Source organism: Bufo bufo, chromosome 6, assembly GCF_905171765.1.
Source record: "Bufo bufo chromosome 6, aBufBuf1.1, whole genome shotgun sequence".
NCBI lineage: Eukaryota > Metazoa > Chordata > Amphibia > Anura > Bufonidae > Bufo > Bufo bufo.
Genome location: NC_053394.1, coordinates 311,839,493 through 311,857,323, shown reverse-complemented (window position 1 = coordinate 311,857,323; position 17,831 = coordinate 311,839,493). Strand labels below are relative to the sequence as shown.

Genomic DNA, 17,831 nt, shown 5'->3' with positions numbered 1-17,831 from the left:
TGAAAATGATGTCATGTTTGATGAAAAATGGGACACTATGATGGAACCCGGCGGACACATTATAAGTCGATTATAAGTCGCTGCTGGGGTCGGTCATAGGACAGACCCAGGACCACGTTATTCTCTTTCTGTGCTGGAGCAGAAAAAGGAAATATTTACAGACATGTGAACAGAGCCGTATACAGGGACCATAGACGTCCATCTTTTTGCTACCTATACAATCTTCTACATTATATCCCCAATACAGATACAGCGCAGAACGTGCATGTTGTCAGTATACGAGGGTTCTTTTCAGAACAGAAACTTCTAGAAGAAAATCACAAGTGATATCAGTAGTCACATGTATGAGTTCTGAGGAGGCAACCAACTGGCGCAAATCCTCAATGTGTCCCCCAGCAGTAGACAAGGGGCTGAAAGTGAATGCGTGAGGGTGCTGCAAGTGGTGCTCCAGTGTAACCTTCCCTCTAAGAGGTCGGCCGCATCTAATTGTCCAAAGAGCCACTGCCCTTGTTCCTCCGGCTTAGAGGGAAGGCTGATTTGTTCTGGGGCTGTGTCATTTTACTAGCCAGAAACACAAACGGCTCGATCAGGGTACGCCTCTCGCCCACCGACACTTCCCACAGTTTCACCTTTTCACTCTTGGCCCACTGCTGAGCAGCGTCATGGTCCACGCGCCTCTGGTCCTGGAGGTCACACTTGTTCCCCAGAACAACAATAGTGACCTAATAAATCAACAGAGAATAGAGTTATTGGGCTGTAAAACAAAGTGCAGTGTAAAGTAAGGAAACCCAAAGAGTCCAACTATAATGATAATGATAAGCTTCATTCCTGCTGCTACCCTCTTGTGAGAGGCCCAAATGAGCATGCGCAGGGGCGTTCCATTCCATTTCTGCTGTACTGCTGGAGTCAGCCGAGCACTGTACTCAACGATCTTCAACAGTCCCATAGAAATGAATGGGGCGGTACCACATATGCTCAAAGGGGGATACAAGACTCTCATTCTCATTGAGATCGTTGGGGGTCCGAGTGGTCAGACAGTTATCCCCCATCCAGTGCACAGGGGATAACTTGTTGGAACCAGAATACCCCATTCATTTCATCTAGTAGAGGGCCTTCCGGTGGTCCCGGCAGTCAGAACCCCACTGATCTAATAATCCAGTGCATAGGGGATAACTTGTAATGTAATGAAATACCCCTTTAATAAAAGTAACTGTACAGATATATATCTCTATACATAAAAGAGAACACATTTCTCTGCTGTTGTATTAGGTCATATGTGGGGTAACGGTAAAGAATATGGATTCCCAGGAGGGTGACAGGAAACCCCTTTAAACGAGGGAGCCACCACACCTACAAGTCCATAACACAATCATTAACCCTTTGTCCACTAGTTTCTAATGGCACTATTGACGGTTGTATACAATGTGGTGGGAAGTGGGAAAAAAATTATAAATGGGGTGAAATTGGACAACCCTTCCCTACACACACAATTCCAAAACAGTTATTTTGTGGTTTTGTTTTTACAGAAGTCCCTTTATCATAAAAATGACCAGTTACTTTCATTCTCTAGGTCAGTATGAATCCGGCAATACCATATATGTATATTCTTTATTGCGTTTTTGTTTTTTTTCAGTATATAAAGTTTTTTTCTTTTAGTTTCCATATTCTGACCCCTATAACTTTTTTGCATTTGTGTGTGCGGAGCTATGTCAAGACTTTTTTTTTGCAGAGCAATCTGTACTTTTCAGTGATACCATTTTGTGGCATGTACGACTTTTTGCTCACTTTTTATTAAATTTTTTGTGAGAGGACAAGCAACCAAAAAACGATGAATTGGGCATTTTTACTTTTTTGCCGTTTTCCCATATGGGATTAAATTTAATAGTACAGGCATTTTAGAACGTCGGGATACCTATGATGTGTATTTTTTTTATTTTTATGTTTTGTCTTTTTTTCATTTTGGGGAAAGGGGGGGTGATTTGAATTTTTATATTTATTTTTTATTTTTTTCACACTTCTTTTTATTGTTCCCATAGGGAACTATAACGAGCAATGCTTGGATTGCTTCTTTCATAGGCTCCAATGTCACAGACGAGGGCTCCATAGAAATGACTAAGTATCACACAGGAGGACAGGGGCTGCTGCTAACACACTCCGGCTCCCTCGATCTCTGCCGGAGCACACCCGGAAGTACGCGCTTCCGGGTTTTCAGCATTCAAATGCCCGTGGTCAGGACTAACCATGGCATCTGAAGTGTTAAGCGGGTGCCATCATTAAAGTCCCAACCGCCGACGTACAGTATATAGCCATATGGTGATCAGGAAGGGGTTAAAATGGCTTCAAACCAGAACTTGGCATTCATTCTAAAGGACAATGGGTGGCTTTGATAAAATGTAGGTGCTCATGCCATAGCCAGAGCGTACAGGGCTTAGCTGCAATACCAGACACAACCCATGGAGAAGCATGACCCTGTGTCTGGGGAAAAGGCAGAGTCTTCCTTCTAATCTCAGACATCACCCATTTGAATTAATAAATGCAAAGAACATCCAAGCAAGGAGAACTGTACCAGAGACTCCTGCACATCATGAAGAATCCCCTCAGACTGAGGTCACTTTACCTCCTTCTTATCCTTAGACCGATCAATCTCTTTCTTTAAGGCCTCTACCCGTTTGAAGGAGTCCTTGTTGTCCACGCTGTACACCAGTACGTATCCATCAGTTCCCGAGAAGCAATGTTTGGGGAGCTCAGCTCCGTCCCTTAGCCCTCGTGTATCATAGAAGCGGACCTGCTCCCGTACACCCCGGTCTGTCTCAACAGATCCAATGTATATATCCTCCTGGGTCTCCATCATGTCTGATCCTATAAGGCAATAATAGACTCATGGCAATACAGTGAAAACAGAATTCTGTACCCACCATTTGCTATGGACATTAGAGTAGTCTGTAGATCCCACTGTGTGTGGACATCGACCCCCATTTCTATGGCTAGCTAATGTCAGGCATGCACAGATACTAACTCCTTCACCAGCTGTGAAGGATGGAAGGAAGAGAATGTACCAGCAGGAACCCTGAGGAGAACACCGCTGAACACTCTACATGGCCGCACCTGCTCCTCGATATTATCTCATATCACATAGGTAACTATTCCAAGCTGAACTTACCGACCACATGATTTCCATACAGGAGCTGCTCCAAGATGGAGGTTTTACCTACTGACTGCTGTCCACACAAGACGACCTTGCAGCTTTTCCCCATTTTCCTAGAGAAGAAAGCAAAAAAACATGAAGGTTCATAGATGAGAATTCAAGGACCTAGGCCTTTTTCACACATCCAGATCATGCCCCTGACTCCCAGTGTGTTGGTTCTGGTGCTGTACTGAGGCCCGTTCTGCCCACACTCACCGACACTGGAAGTGGTGCGGGTGATGAGCAGATGCAGGGTCGGAAACCCTCAGGTTAGGATTTAAAGGGTTTCTATCACTTCGTTTCACCTATTTAGCTTTCAGACACTAGCGATCCGCTAGTGTCTGCTTTATCTAACCATCCTAATATAAGAGCTTATTGTCCTGCCGTTTAGCTAAAAAAATAACTTATATAGATATGCAAATGAGCCTCTAGGTGCTATGGGGGCGTGATTAGCACCTAGAGGCTCCGTCTACCTTAACAAACTGCCGCCGCCCAGCGTGTCCCTCCAGCCCGCCCATCTCCTCCGGAATGCGATGCTCCTCGTATTCGGCGCATGCGCAGTGAATGTCTGATCGCTTCCCTGCTCAGACATCTCCACTGCGCCTGCGCCGATGACGTCATAGTGCTCCGAGGAACAGGCGCAGTGGAGATGTCTGAGCAGGGAAGCGATGGAGGGGATCGCTTCAGCTGGAGATGGGCGGGCTGGAGGGACGCGCTGGGCGGCGGCAGTTTGTTAAGGTAGACGGAGCCTCTAGGTGCTAATCACGCCCCCATAGCACCTAGAGGCTCATTTGCATATCTATATAAGTTATTTTTTTAGCTAAACGGCAGGACAATAAGCTCTTATATTAGGATGGTTAGATAAAGCAGACACTAGCGGATCGCTAGTGTCTGAAAGCTAAATAGGTGAAACAAAGTGATAGAAACCCTTTAAGATGAGAAGACAAAGCAGGAGGTTGACAAATACTGTAAATGATGGTTTTATGCTGCAGTTACCACTAATAACGCTGGATGCTACTATGACATGTGGCCTATCATACACCCGGTTGTGGTAGTATCATATAAACCTGATGTGTAATCCCTTACTATGGCGGAAGCTCTACCATACACTTGTCTGTGCCAGTATCATGCAACTCCCAATGTGTAGTCCCTTACTATAGCGGATGGTCTACCATATTGTCCTGGTGTACCTCCCGTTATAGTGTTATTGTCCAGGTAGACTGCCAACTATAGTGGTATTTTCCTGGTAGACCACCCGCTGCGCTAGTGTTATTGTTCTGGTAGACCGCCCCCTATAGTGGTATTGTCCAGGTAGACCACCCCCTATAGTGGTATTGTCCAGGTAGACCGCCCCCTATCATGGTATAGTCCTAGTAGACCTACCACCATAGTGGTTAAGTTCTGGTAGTCCGCCCTCTAGAGTGTTATTGTCCAGGTAGTCCGCCCCCTATAGTGGTTTAGTCCTGGTAGACCGCCCACTATAGTGTTATTGTCCAGGTAGACCGTCTGCTATAGTGTTATTGTCCAGGTAGACCGTCCACTATAGTGTTATTTTCCTGTTAGACCACACGCTATAGTGTTATTGTCCAGGAACACTAGGTAGACCGCACGCCATAGTGTAATTGTACTGATAGACCGCACACTATAATGTTATTATCCAGGTAGATTGCACGCTATAATGTAATTGTACTGGTAGTCCGCACGCTATAGTGTTATTGTACTGGTAGTCCGCACACTATAGTGTTATTGTACTGGTAGTCCGCACAGGTGTTATTGTACTGGTAGTCCGCACACTATAGTGTTATTGTACTGGTAGTCCGCACACTATAGTGTTATTGTACTGGTAGTCCGCACACTATAGTGTTATTGTACTGGTAGTCCGCACACTATAGTGTTATTGTACTGGTAGTCCGCACACTATAGTGTTATTGTACTGGTAGTCCGCACACTATAGTGTTATTGTACTGGTGGTCCGCACTCTATAGTGTTATTGTACTGGTGGTCCACACACTATAGTGTTATTGTACTGGTAGTCCGCACACTATAGTGTTATTGTACTGGTAGTCCGCACACTATAGTGTTATTGTACTGGTAGTCCGCACTCTATAGTGTTATTGTACTGGTAGTCCGCACTCTATAGTGTTATTGTACTGGTAGTCCGCACTCTATAGTGTTATTGTACTGGTAGTCCGCACACTATAGTGTTATTGTACTGGTGGTCCGCACTCTATAGTGTTATTGTACTGGTGGTCCGCACACTATAGTGTTATTGTACTGGTAGTCCGCACACTATAGTGTTATTGTACTGGTAGTCCGCACACTATAGTGTTATTGTACTGGTAGTCCGCACTCTATAGTGTTATTGTACTGGTAGTCCGCACGCTATAGTGTTATTGTACTGGTAGTCCGCACGCTATAGTGTTAGGCCTCTTTCCCATGTCAGTAAATCATGAAGTGTCCTGTCCATGTTCTCCACAGACAGCACATATACCCATTGATTTTAATGTGTTTATTTACTTTGTTCCGTGATGCGGACCAAACATGCCCCTTGAAGACAGTCACGCATACGGGGCAATCCGCTGCACTTACGGGGGCAATGCGCATCCGCTGCACTTACGGGGGCAATGCGCATCCGCTGCACTTACGGGGGCAATGCGCATCCGCTGCACTTACGGGGGCAATGCGCATCCGCTGCACTTACGGGGGCACCACGCAGCCCTCGCACTTACGGGGGCACCACGCAGCCCTCGCACTTACGGGGGCACCACGCAGCCCTCGCACTTACGGGGGCACCACGCAGCCCTCGCACTTACGGGGGCACCACGCAGCCCTCGCACTTACGGGGGCACCACGCAGCCCTCGCACTTACGGGGGCACCACGCAGCTCTCGCACTTACGGGGGCACCACGCAGCCCTCGCACTTACGGGGGCACCACGCAGCCCTCGCACTTACGGGGGCACCACGCAGCTCTCGCACTTAACGGGGGCACTACGCAGCTCTCGCACTTTACGGGGGCACCACGCAGCCGTCGCAATTACAAGGGTACCCATAATGCACCCCAATACTCCGCCACCACAACACTTCTTTCCTGGCAACACCCTGTGCCCACTCCCTATAAAACAGGGAGCAGATCCCCAGCTAATAGACCTCCTATTTGCCCGACATGTCCCGAGCTACCGCCTGGCACTCCAGCTCACCACACGGCTGCTCCATGACCGGAATCACGGTGGATATCGCTGTAACAGTGTCACGTACCTTCTGCTCGGTAACAATCAGCAGTAGTAAATACTTCCTGCTTCCTGCCAGAGGAAACTAGGAGAGGAAGTGAGCGCAGCGCCACCTAGTGGCACGGGCTGAGAAGGCGCTTAGCCGCTTCACTGCAATGGTCATGTCTCAGGAGATAACGGCAGACGGATAAAATGGCTGACAGCTCCTGGACCTCGGGGGTTTCCTCTCAGTGTTAGAGCAGCATGCCGTTTAGCCGCTCAGGCCTGTTGCCTTCAGGAGCAGTGTCGGTGCTAGCAGTTCTGGGGCATAGTCCCCTGCTCGGGTTCAACCCTTTATGTTCCCACAGCAAAATAAAGAGGGCGAGAATCCAGTGTGTATTTGTATGGAGTCTGCAGCAGAAATCCTGGGCTGACCCTCCGATCTGCCCTGCTGCGGACCGGAGAGCAGTCCTAATCAGGGACGGACATGTCCAACACAATCCACTACCTGCGGATGATCCCATTGAACACAATGGAGAGCAGATTGTGGGAGGATTACACATACATGTCCTTACCTTATACCCGGGGCTAGGGGGATGAGGTCTGAGGGGATTACTAGAAAGTGCTCAGCTGAAGGCCATGGGCCGGGCCCCGCTCCTTGTAGTGGCCCCTGCTGTGACCGTGGGAAGAAGACTATAGCCTCAATTCTGTACCCCTTATGTACAGTGCCACACACATTATACCCACTGTAAATAGTGCCAGGTTCTGTGCCTCTGTTATATATAGTGCCAGATCTTGTACCTCTGTTATATATAGTGCCAGGGTCTGTGCCTCCTTTATATAGTGCCAGGTTCTGTGCCTCTGTTATATATAGTGCCAGGGTCTGTGCCTCCTTTATATAGTGCCAGGGTCTGTGCCTCTGTTATATATAGTGCCAGATCTTGTACCTCTGTTATATATAGTGCCAGGGTCTGTGCCTCCTTTATATAGTGCCAGGTTATGTGCCTCTGTTATATATAGTGCCAGGGTCTGTGCCTCCTTTATATAGTGCCAGTGTCTGTGCCTCCTTTATATAGTGCCAGGGTCTGTGCCTCCTTTATATAGTGCCAGGGTCTGTGCCTCCTTTATATAGTGCCAGGGTCTGTGCCTCTGTTATATATAGTGCCAGGGTCTGTGCCTCTGTTATATATAGTGCCAGGGTCTGTGCCTCTGTTATATATAGTGCCAGATCTTGTACCTCTGTTATATATAGTGCCAGGGTCTGTGCCTCCTTTATATAGTGCCAGGGTCTGTGCCTCTGTTATATATAGTGCCAGATCTTGTACCTCTGTTATATATAGTGCCAGGGTCTGTGCCTCCTTTATATAGTGCCAGGGTCTGTGCCTCTGTTATAAAGTCATAATAATTGCTACAATCCCTGATGACGCAGATACTTCAGCAAAACATGTCGGGGGAGCGAGTGAGTTTATTATTGTAATAATGCAGTTTGTCTTTAGGGCGTCTGTATATAGGAGTTAGGGCTTACCGCCATACAGATGTATACTGCAGCCGGGCTGATACGACCTCCATAAACGCCTCACATTACTTGGATTCTATGGGCAATAATAAGATACATAGTTGCTGAATAATTGGTAAAATAGTTGTTTTCCATTTATAAATATCACTATAGACCTGCAGTTGGTATAGTAGCCCTAATATTATTGTTTGAAACCACAGATTGTGAGAATTTATAAAGGAGAAAAAACAAAATGAAACAATACACTATAAAGAAGCGGGGCAAGAATACCAGACGCCTCTAATATCCATCGAATAAATATGTGTTAATTATACAACAAAAAATAGTGATCTGTAAAACTGTGGTTTTAATAATATATTTTGGGGATTATAATTTTCATTTTATTTACAACATTAAATAAAAGTTAAGTCTTAATGATCGGTTGAAAACAGGGTTTCTATGGCCTCCGGCCATTTGGCTATATATATATATATATATATATATCTGTTATACAGTGCATCTGGCTTTGTGGCCCTTTATTATGGTGCCAGAATCTGTGCCCCCTTTATATACAGTGCTCCTTCCTCTTGCCCCTATAGCTCTCATGCTCTGTGCTTCCCTATAGTGCCTCTTGCTCTTTACCCCCTATAATGCCTTTTAGTTTATGCCCCCTATAGTGCCTCATGATCTGTGCCCACTATAATGCCAAATGCCCCCCCCTATAATGCCTCATGGTCTTTGCCCACCTATAGTACCTCATGCTCTGTTCCCCCCTATATCAAGGTTAGCGCCTCATGATCTGTGCCCACTATAGTGCCATATGCTCTGTGCCCCCAATAGTGGTTCATGCTCTGCGGTACAGAGCCTCATAATTTGTGCACACTATATTGCCATATGCTCTGTGCCCCCCCCAATAGTGGTTCATGCCATAACCATACTCCCCTGTCCCGGCCTCATAATGGCCTGTTCTGTCCAGACCTGCATCTGCCTAATGTCACACATTCCACCTACATCACAAACAATACCTCTGAGCGGCAGGGAATTATCGCTCACCGTCCTTGCCCTTTGGCGCTTTTTGTCATGTAGGTGGCACAATAGTGTCATCGTACTGCGTGCGACGTTCCGCAGATGAAGGTCTGACCAGAAGAAGCCGGACTGACATCTGCAGAATGTTGTAGCGGCAGCGAGTGCCTGCATCACACAATGGTGGGGAAGGGGAACAAACAGTCCTCTTGTCCCACACTAAGGCCTCATGCAGACGTCCGTGAGATACCGGACTGGCATTGTAGGAGCGCATGGCGTCATCGGTTGCTATGATGCCGTGCGCTCATGCAATGTCAGTCCGGTATCTCACGGACCGTGTTCCACCGACGTCTGCATGAGGCTAAGGCTACATGCACACGACCGTACATGTTTTGCGGTCCGCAAATTGTGGATCCGCACAAAAAAAGGATGACATCCATATGCCATCTGTTTTTTTTTTTTTGCGGATCCATTGTAATAATGCCTAAAACGGACAAAAATAGGACATGTTCTATATTTTTTTTTGCGGGGCTACGGAACAGACCTACAGATGCGGATAGCACACCGTGTGCTGTCTGCATTTTTTGCGGACCCATCGAAATGATTGGGTCTGCATCCTATCCGCAAAAAAAACGGAACGGACACGGAAACAAAATACGTTCGTGAGCATGTAGCCTAAGGTAAATGCTTAATTGAGTGCAGGGGTGCCTGGAAACCAGGTGCCAGGCAAAGGGGACCATCTGGCGCCCCCTTCAGAAGTCCGGTCGCACACCCTCAGGCTGGTCCCGGTAACAGCGATAACGATTGTCACTACTGACTGTCGCCATGAACCATTGTTTACTAATAGTTTTCCCAAACCAGCCAGTATGAGAAACCAGTGCACACTGGGCTCAGCCAGAACTAGAATATGTGTAGGGTAAGAGTTCATTCATTACACTGTTCACACATGAGGCCAGTGCGTCACAGAAAAAGTTTTATTAAAAAATTATGTGCAAAGCTCAAAATAATATGAACAAACGCCCAGTATTAGGCCACGCCCCCGAACACGCCTCCTTTTTGCGGTACAAATCTGTCCTGTATTTTTTAGTTGGCAAAGGCGGCAACCCCATATAGAAGTGGCCATGATTCCAGACGAAACGGATTATGATACTAGTGAAATATGAACAGTGGCAGAGTTTCAATGGGTTCATCTTAAGGTGAATGTGCCTTTAAAGCGTCTCCATGACAACACAACTTCCGCTTTCCCAACGACTTCTGGGTGTGCCCTCTTCTAACAAGGCCGCTCGCGAGCTTCCGGGGCGGTTACGACTGCGGCTTCTCTCGTCTCTATGGTAGTTGTGCGGTCTCACTGGCGCTCGTATCGCCTTGGAGGACCCGGAAGTCGCGTCTCTTTCTCCTTCCCTTCTAAGCCGGCGGTAAGATGGCGGCAACCGCGGACTGTGATGTGATGATGGCGCCCGTAGAACCGGAGAGGAGTGCGGAGGAGCGGGATCGGTACGTGAGCTGAGGGCGCGTGGTTAAGGTGGCGGGAGGACGACGGGGGTCGGCTGTGGTGATTGACATGTGGAGGGGTCAGGGGGGGGAGGGCTGGCATGGCTGCCTGAGGCCTGACTGGGGCTTGTTAACCCTCAATGTGACACGTCCTGAGGGCAGCAGTGTGCCCAGTCACATGGAGCTGCCTGACATCAGTGGTGTGTGTGTGTGTGTGTGTGTATATATATATATTTTGTTGGTGGTTGGCATTGGTGTAGCTTTAACCCTTCACCTTCCTTGCCGCCCAATGCACCATTCCCCAGATGGTCGGGCGTTGGGTTCATCTGCCACTTGTGCATCCTTTCTTACCTAGAACATGGCGGATGACCCACGTAGGTTATCCAATCTGCCTCAAACCCTTTCCATAAGAATGTGTGCAATCTTATCATCTGAACACTAGGGCGGCGACACATTACACCACACTGCGTACCGCGATGGCTGGAATTCCAGGGGAACTGCTGGTAATGGAATCGTGTAGGGATAGATAATATCAAATTGGCGGGGGTCCGACTCCAGGCACCATGAGCGCCAGTGAATGTCCCTGAGCTGCAATGACAAGAACAGCCACTATCCAATGGATGGCGCTGGGCTTGGTAAGAAGCAGGCAGGCCGCGGCACTCACCGGAGCACCGCAGCTTCTGCAAACAGCTGATGGTCGGGGATGTCGGACCCCCACTGATGTGATATTAGTGATCTATCCTGAGGACAGGTCATCAGTGTCAGCATCTTGGAAAACCCCTTTAAGGGGTCTTTAAAGGGCTGATTGGAGCAGAACTCCCCCCCCCCCCCCCCCCCAATCTCCGCAATGGAAGGGTAAAGGTCAGGATGGCCCTGTCGGCATCAGGTTCCTAAATTTGACTCCCATCAGGCCAGCCTCTGCAGAATAGAATCTCCCAGCATAACCAGTCGCCCTGCAGGCATACTGGGACTTGTAGTCTTGCAGTGTATTCCATTTAGGGTACACGCTGTCAGATCCACAGCCCGGCCTGTCAGTTTAGAGCCCTCTGCTCCTGCCCTGGCACCATGAGGTCGTTTAAGGACACCCACTCCAATAACTGGGTGTTAAAGGGCCTTCAGCCTCCTGTCCTCTACCGCACCAGCAAAGTCCAGCAACCAGTGCTTCTCCAATAGATTGTATGGAAGACCTTGCCATGCCATTGTCAAGATATCTGCTCCCTGTCAGTGAATGTGAGCTTTCTTATGTCCAAACCTGTCCTAAATGTATGATGTAGGCAATGAATGCTTCTGTTCACTGACAATAAAGAAATCAGGCTTAAAGGGGGTCTCTAGCCCTTTGAGACCTTTTACAAATGGCTGACAACAGTATAAAATGATAAAACCGAGTAATACCTTACTAATCCCCGGATTCCGCCCTCGGTTTTCTGTTGCCGATTTGCACTAACTACTACCATGGGATCTGCATGCCTTCCATGGAGATAATCAGTGTACTGCTAACCTGCCACGGGAGCCACGTGTCACTTCTTGTTGTTAACTTCAAATCCACATGAAAAAAAAATCAATGGAGGGCCCATGAGGGCGAAATCCATGTGAAAGTCCTGCTGAGGGATTGTCCACTCTTTTTATATAACTGGCCTATCCTCAGTATCGGCCGTCAGTGTCTGGATGACTGGGGTCTGACACCCCATACACCCGCCGATCCCGAACTACACAGCGCCATTCATTGTCTAGTGGGCGGAGCTGGTTATTGCAGCGCTGCTTCCATTCACTTCAGTGAGAGCACTCTGCAGTCACCAGCTCCTTGCCCTACACCAGGGACCTGTGCTGCAGTGAAACTACAACTCCCAGCATGCACACTTAAGCCTCATCCACACATCCATGTTTTGGTCGGTGATTTCCACCCGGACACTGGTGTGTGAATGAGGCATTATCCTGCTTTTTTTGTTAGGGTACTTTCACATTAGCGTTATTCTTTTCTGACGCTGAGTTCCGTCCTAGGGGCTCAATACCGGAAAAGAACGGATCAGTTTTATCCCCATGCATTCTGAATGGAGAGCCATCAGGATGTCTTCAGTTTAGTCTTTTTGACTGATCAGGAAGGAGATAATACCGCAGCATGCTACAGTTTTATCTCTGGCCCCAAAAAAATTACCGCTTCCCGGAAAGCCGGATCCGGCATTTTTTTTTTCATAGGAATGTATTAGTGCCGGATCGAGCATTCAAAATACCGAAAAAAAGGTGAAAAAAATAATTGCCGTATCCGTTTTGCCGGATGACACCGGAAAGACGGATCCGGCATTTCAATGCATTTTTCTGACTGATCAGGATCCTAATCAGTCTTACTAATGCCATCAGTTGGCATACGTTTTTGGCATACGACGGAACTGCTTGCCTGATCACTCTGCCGCAAGTGTGAAAGTAGCCTAAGGCAAAAACGCTTCCGTTACTGATAATGCAGCCGTCTGCTTCCGCCGTTATGAAGGGATCCGAAAGTCAATGGGAACGGATCCGTTTTCTATTGTGTCAGAGACAATGGATCCGTCCCCATTGACTTGCATTGGGAAGTCATGACGGATCTGTTTTGCTCCACATCCCAGGACTGCAAGAAAACCGTAGCGTGCTGCGGTTTGCTCTCCGGTATGAGAACGGAACGCATTTTGGAGCATTCCATTCTGTTACATTTTGTCCCCATTGACAATGAATGGGCACAAAACTGAAGCGTTTTCTTCCGGTATTGAGCCCCTATGACGGATCTCAATACCGGAAAACAGAAACTCTCTAGTGTGAAAGTAGCCTGACTTCCCTAAAAGTGGAGGATTCTGAGAGTTGTAGTTTCTGAACAGCTGGAGCGTGGGTGGTTGATGCAGAACAGCTGATCGGTGAAGGTGTGGGGAGTCGGACCCCCGCTGATCCTGAGGGTAGGCCATCAGTATCGTAGTGCTGGAAATCCCCTTTAAGGCTGCACTGAATCTACAGTGTTGATATAATAATTCCAGCAGAAACATTAACCCTTACAGAGACTTATATTTATTGATATCTTAACATAAATGACGGACAAACATCAATCACTACGGTCAGAATACCACCGTCTGAAGCTGGCCACTGATGGGGGAGAAAAAATCCCTACACTCATACCCTAAACTACACCTTAGCCCAGGGACGGCCCCTTATGGTGGGGACTCGCTGTCCTCGAACCTCGGCTAGCACCTCCTAATAGGCCCTCAGAGGATGACGACGGCCAGAGTACTGGCCTGGTAATAGATTGCCGATGGCTAGGGTAATGGCCTGGTGGTAGATAACCAAGTGGACATACAGACATACACAACTACGGGATGAACTATGTATACAACCCTAATGATACTGATACTGGTCAGGAGGTACAAAGTACATCAATAAACTAAAAACACACCCTATAACGAAAGTGTGGGAATTACACTAATAATAACAGAAAACCCCAACGCGTTTCCCCCACGGTGTGGGATCATCAGGGGGTGGATGAAAACGAATAATCAGATCAATAGTAAAGATGGCGGAGAACCATCGTATAATGCTGAATCTACAGCGTTGGGTGGACGGTCACTTCTGGGACACTGGATTTGTTTTGTCGCTATGGCTCATCCCGTCCTCAGATCATTGCTTTCCTGTGGAGGATGCTCCTTAGTTTTTGGGTTTTAATGTACAGCACAATGAAAGCAAAAAGTGCCACCATGTATTATCTTCATCATGCCCAGACTGCCGCAGCAGAGAAGAGGTGGCCGGGGAAGTTCCCTTTCAGAAGGGCTCATACACACGACCGTTGCCCGGCCATGGCATACGGCGGGTCTGCAATACACGGGCACCGGCCGTGTGCATCGCGGACCCATTCACGGTCGTGCGCATTAACCCTAACTCGGAGGTCGAACTAGAATTAGTCCCTGAATGTTGAAGGGGTTTTCCAGGGAGATTATTATTTTTTTTAAAGGTTCAGATCCCTTCTTTATTTACTCTCCCCTCTACTACTTTTTCTTTTGCTCAACTGTTTTATGCTTTTTGTAATTTTTTGGTGACGTTTAAAAGTTCTAGTAAAAACAGATAAAAAAAAAAATACAGATCAAGGGGTTAAAAAAAACAAACCCCCTAATTTCCTCCACCGATCTCCGCTGCTCCCCACTTCATGTGCCAGCTCAACAAACAAGAGGCCATAGCGGTGACCGGGCTGAAAGACCAGAGCTGGAACGGCAGAGCTGGGGGATTGGTGGAGCGGAGCGATTATCCTTAATTTATAAAACTCTCCTGATTCATATTGTTAAACACAAATTCTCCCTAGGAAACCCCTATACGCATGACTAGCACATCCATGTAAGGTGCCCTCGGGACCGGCAGTGTGCACTGAGATATGTGCCCACAGGCTCATACACAGAGGCGCAGCTCTTCCCCCTCACTAGAGGAATGTTTAACACTTTAGGACTCCAGTCTAGTTGAACATGAACTTCCCCTTTAAGAGAGCGCGATCACTGGAGAACGAGCCAGTTTCCAGCCGCCGTTGAGTCAGCGTTTGTAGTGTCTCCTGCGCTCCAGTCCTGATGTTAGAGCGTTCTGGATAACACATGGCATCTTCTGACAGTGGGATGACGTTGTGTGGCTGAACACGTAAATGGTTCTGTGGATTCCTTCTGACATCACGCTTCACGTGGCATCACTTTTCCTGCCGCAGATGCCATGCAGAGGATCAGTCACCTTTGCACTGCACGGTTATTGCTGAGCCCTTGTATGTCCATGTGTCACGGTATACGTATGTCAGTGGCGCTTGTCTGCATCTGAACACGGTTATGGATGAGGATGCATGTATCTGTGGTTCAATGTCGGCACAGAGCAGGTGTTGTGGTGGATCATAGAAGATGTAGATGATGCATCCTCCTCACCACACTAGAAGTCATTGCCCAGTCTGCCAGCACAAGGCCTGTGGATTGCAGTAGATACCAGCTGGATAGAAGGTAGTTCAAGGTCAGTATGAGCTATGCAAGTCAGGTTTTTGAGTTTGTATAGTTAGACCTTAGTGGAGGACCCACCATAGAGTTTAGGAACCAGTTATGCCTTGTAGAACTCAGTTTAACCCCTTAAGGACTCAGCCCTATTTCACCTTAAGGACTTGGCCATTTTTTGCAAATCTGACCAGTGTCACTTTAAGTGCTGATAACTTTAAAACGCTTTGACTTACCCAGGCCGTTCTGAGAGTTTTTTTCCGTCACATATTGTACTTCATGACACTGCTAAAATTGGGTAAAAAAAGGTAAAATTTTTTGCATAAAAAAAATACCAAATTTACCAAAAATTTGGAAAAATTAGCAAATTTCAAAATTTTAGTTTCTCTACTTCTGTAATACCCCCAAAAATTGTGATGACTTTACATTCCCCATATGTCTACTTCATGTTTGTATCATTTTGGGAATGATATTTTATTTTTTGGGGATGTTACATAGTTTTGAAGTTTAGAAGCAAATTTTGAAATTTTTCAGAAATTTTCCAAATTCTACTTTTTATGGACCAGTTCAGGTTTGAAGTCACTTTGTGAGGCTTACATAATAGAAACCATCCAAAGATTACCCCAATCTAGAAACTACACCCCTCAAGGTATTCAAAACTGTTTTTACAAACTTTGTTAACCCTTTAGGTCTTCCACAAGACTTCATGGTAAATAGACATAAAATGTAAGAATTTAGATTTTTGGGAAAATTTTCCAATATAATCAATTTATTTCCTGGAAAAAAAACAAGGGTTAACTGCCAAACAAAACTCAAAATGGGTTGCCCTGATTCTGTAGTTTGCATAAACACCCCATATGTGGTCGTAAACTACTGTTTGGCCAAACGGGAGGACATAGAAGGAGGGGAACGCCATATGGGTTTTGGAAGGCAGATTTTGCAGGACTGGTTTTGTTTATACCATGTCCAATTTGAAGCCCCCCGTTGCACCCCTAGAATAGAAATTTTAAAAAAGTGACTCCATCTAAGAAAGTACACCCCTCAAGGTATTTAAAACTGGGTTTACAAACTTTGTTTACCCTTTAGGTGTTCCACAAGAGTTATTGGCAGATGGAGAAACAATTTAGAAATTTCTGGTGGCGGGGGGGGGAGGGGGTTCTAAGGTCTGAAAGCTGAAACAAAAAAAAGTTTAGAATAAAAGTTCTTTTTTTTCTTTTTTTTTTTTTTCCTAACTAACTTTTCCCTTCTATCCCTGCCTAACGGTGCCTCTCCCTCACTGACCCTAACCTACCTGGAGGGCGATGGGTGCAGGAGGGTGATGGATGACGATTAGGGGGGACTCAGGATCTAGTGCTGCAGGGTGCTCGTGCAGAACTGGAAGAGGAGGGGAGAGAGGAGCGCAGGAAGTTTGAATCTCGCACCTCTCTCCCCTGCACCAATCAGCATCCTGGACAGCAGCATTCAGCACCAGGGCCAGCACCGCCTCTCCAAATCTTCGTACTGCGATTGGTGGTGTCTAATCACGCCACCGATCGCAGTCTTTTTCCGGTTCATCGGGTCACCGGAGACCCGAATGGACCGGAAACGCAGCAAACCGCAGGTCTGAATTGACCTGCGGTTTTCTGCGATCGCTGATATGGGGTGGTCACATGACCCCCCCCCCCCCCCCCCCTGGCGTTGACAGGATGCCGGCTGAATTATTTCAGCCGGCATCCTGTTCCGCTTAACCCCCGCGGCGCCGCAATCGCGATTTAAACTTAGGACGTACCGGTACGCCCTGAGTCCTTAAGGATTCGGGAATTAGGGTGTACCGGTACGCCCTAAGTCCTTAAGGGGTATTACTTTTTTTACTTTTTTTTTTTTTTTTTTTTTTTTATGTATTTGTTTATATTATAGGAAATTATACAAATTTCAAATATAGATGTATTTAAAAGTTTGCTGGCATACCTTTCTTATATCAGGTTGTTAACCCCTATCTGCACAGATGCATAGTATAGCTCATGAATCCGTCAGTCCTGACTGACTGTTTCTAGGTGATGTGCAAAATGGCTCCCTGTCTCGAGGTGATGCCACACACAGCATGTTTCTCGCATTGAACTGTCTTGTCTGGTCTTAAGGGGGCTGTCCAGGATTAGAAACATGACTGCTTTCTTACAGAAACAGTGCCACACCTGTCCGAGTGGTGTGTCCGGTATTGCAGCTCAGCTCGTTGGACAGATGTGGCACAGTTTTTTGTTGTTTTTTTGGAAGAAAGCAGCCAGGTTTTTCTCATCCTGGAGAACTCCTTGAGCACACGTTCACACTTGGTTTTGGGCACGTATTATATGCCGAAATCCACATGGAATCTACGCTGTAGAACCTGCACAGTGTGCATTGTGGGAAGAAAAATGTACATGTCCATTCTTGTCTTGAGTGGCCACACACGAACTAGGTCAGTTGAATGCAGATCCAGGCCATGTATAGCTGCAGC

The 17,831-nt window shown here is 47.0% G+C and overlaps 2 protein-coding genes across 2 annotated transcripts in view; one reads left to right on the top strand and one right to left on the bottom strand.

Moving 5' to 3' along the window:
• NKIRAS2 (NFKB inhibitor interacting Ras like 2) overlaps positions 1 to 6,491 on the bottom strand; it is a 6,663-nt gene extending 172 nt beyond the window's left edge. The window contains exons 1-4 of the mRNA XM_040437623.1: positions 6,441 to 6,491; positions 3,161 to 3,258; positions 2,618 to 2,859; positions 1 to 722 (exon numbers count right to left, since the gene is read on the bottom strand). The exon at positions 1 to 722 is cut by the window's left edge and continues 172 nt beyond it. Coding sequence (XP_040293557.1) covers positions 483 to 722; positions 2,618 to 2,859; positions 3,161 to 3,254 — 576 coding nt within the window. The 5' untranslated portion in view covers positions 3,255 to 3,258; positions 6,441 to 6,491 and the 3' untranslated portion in view covers positions 1 to 482. The remainder of the gene's footprint in view (positions 723 to 2,617; positions 2,860 to 3,160; positions 3,259 to 6,440) is intronic.
• Positions 6,492 to 10,257: 3,766 nt separating this feature from the next.
• DNAJC7 (DnaJ heat shock protein family (Hsp40) member C7) overlaps positions 10,258 to 17,831 on the top strand; it is a 53,019-nt gene continuing 45,445 nt past the window's right edge. Inside the window, exon 1 of the mRNA XM_040435052.1 lies at positions 10,258 to 10,403. Within this exon, the coding sequence (XP_040290986.1) occupies positions 10,330 to 10,403 (74 nt within the window). The 5' untranslated portion in view covers positions 10,258 to 10,329. The remainder of the gene's footprint in view (positions 10,404 to 17,831) is intronic.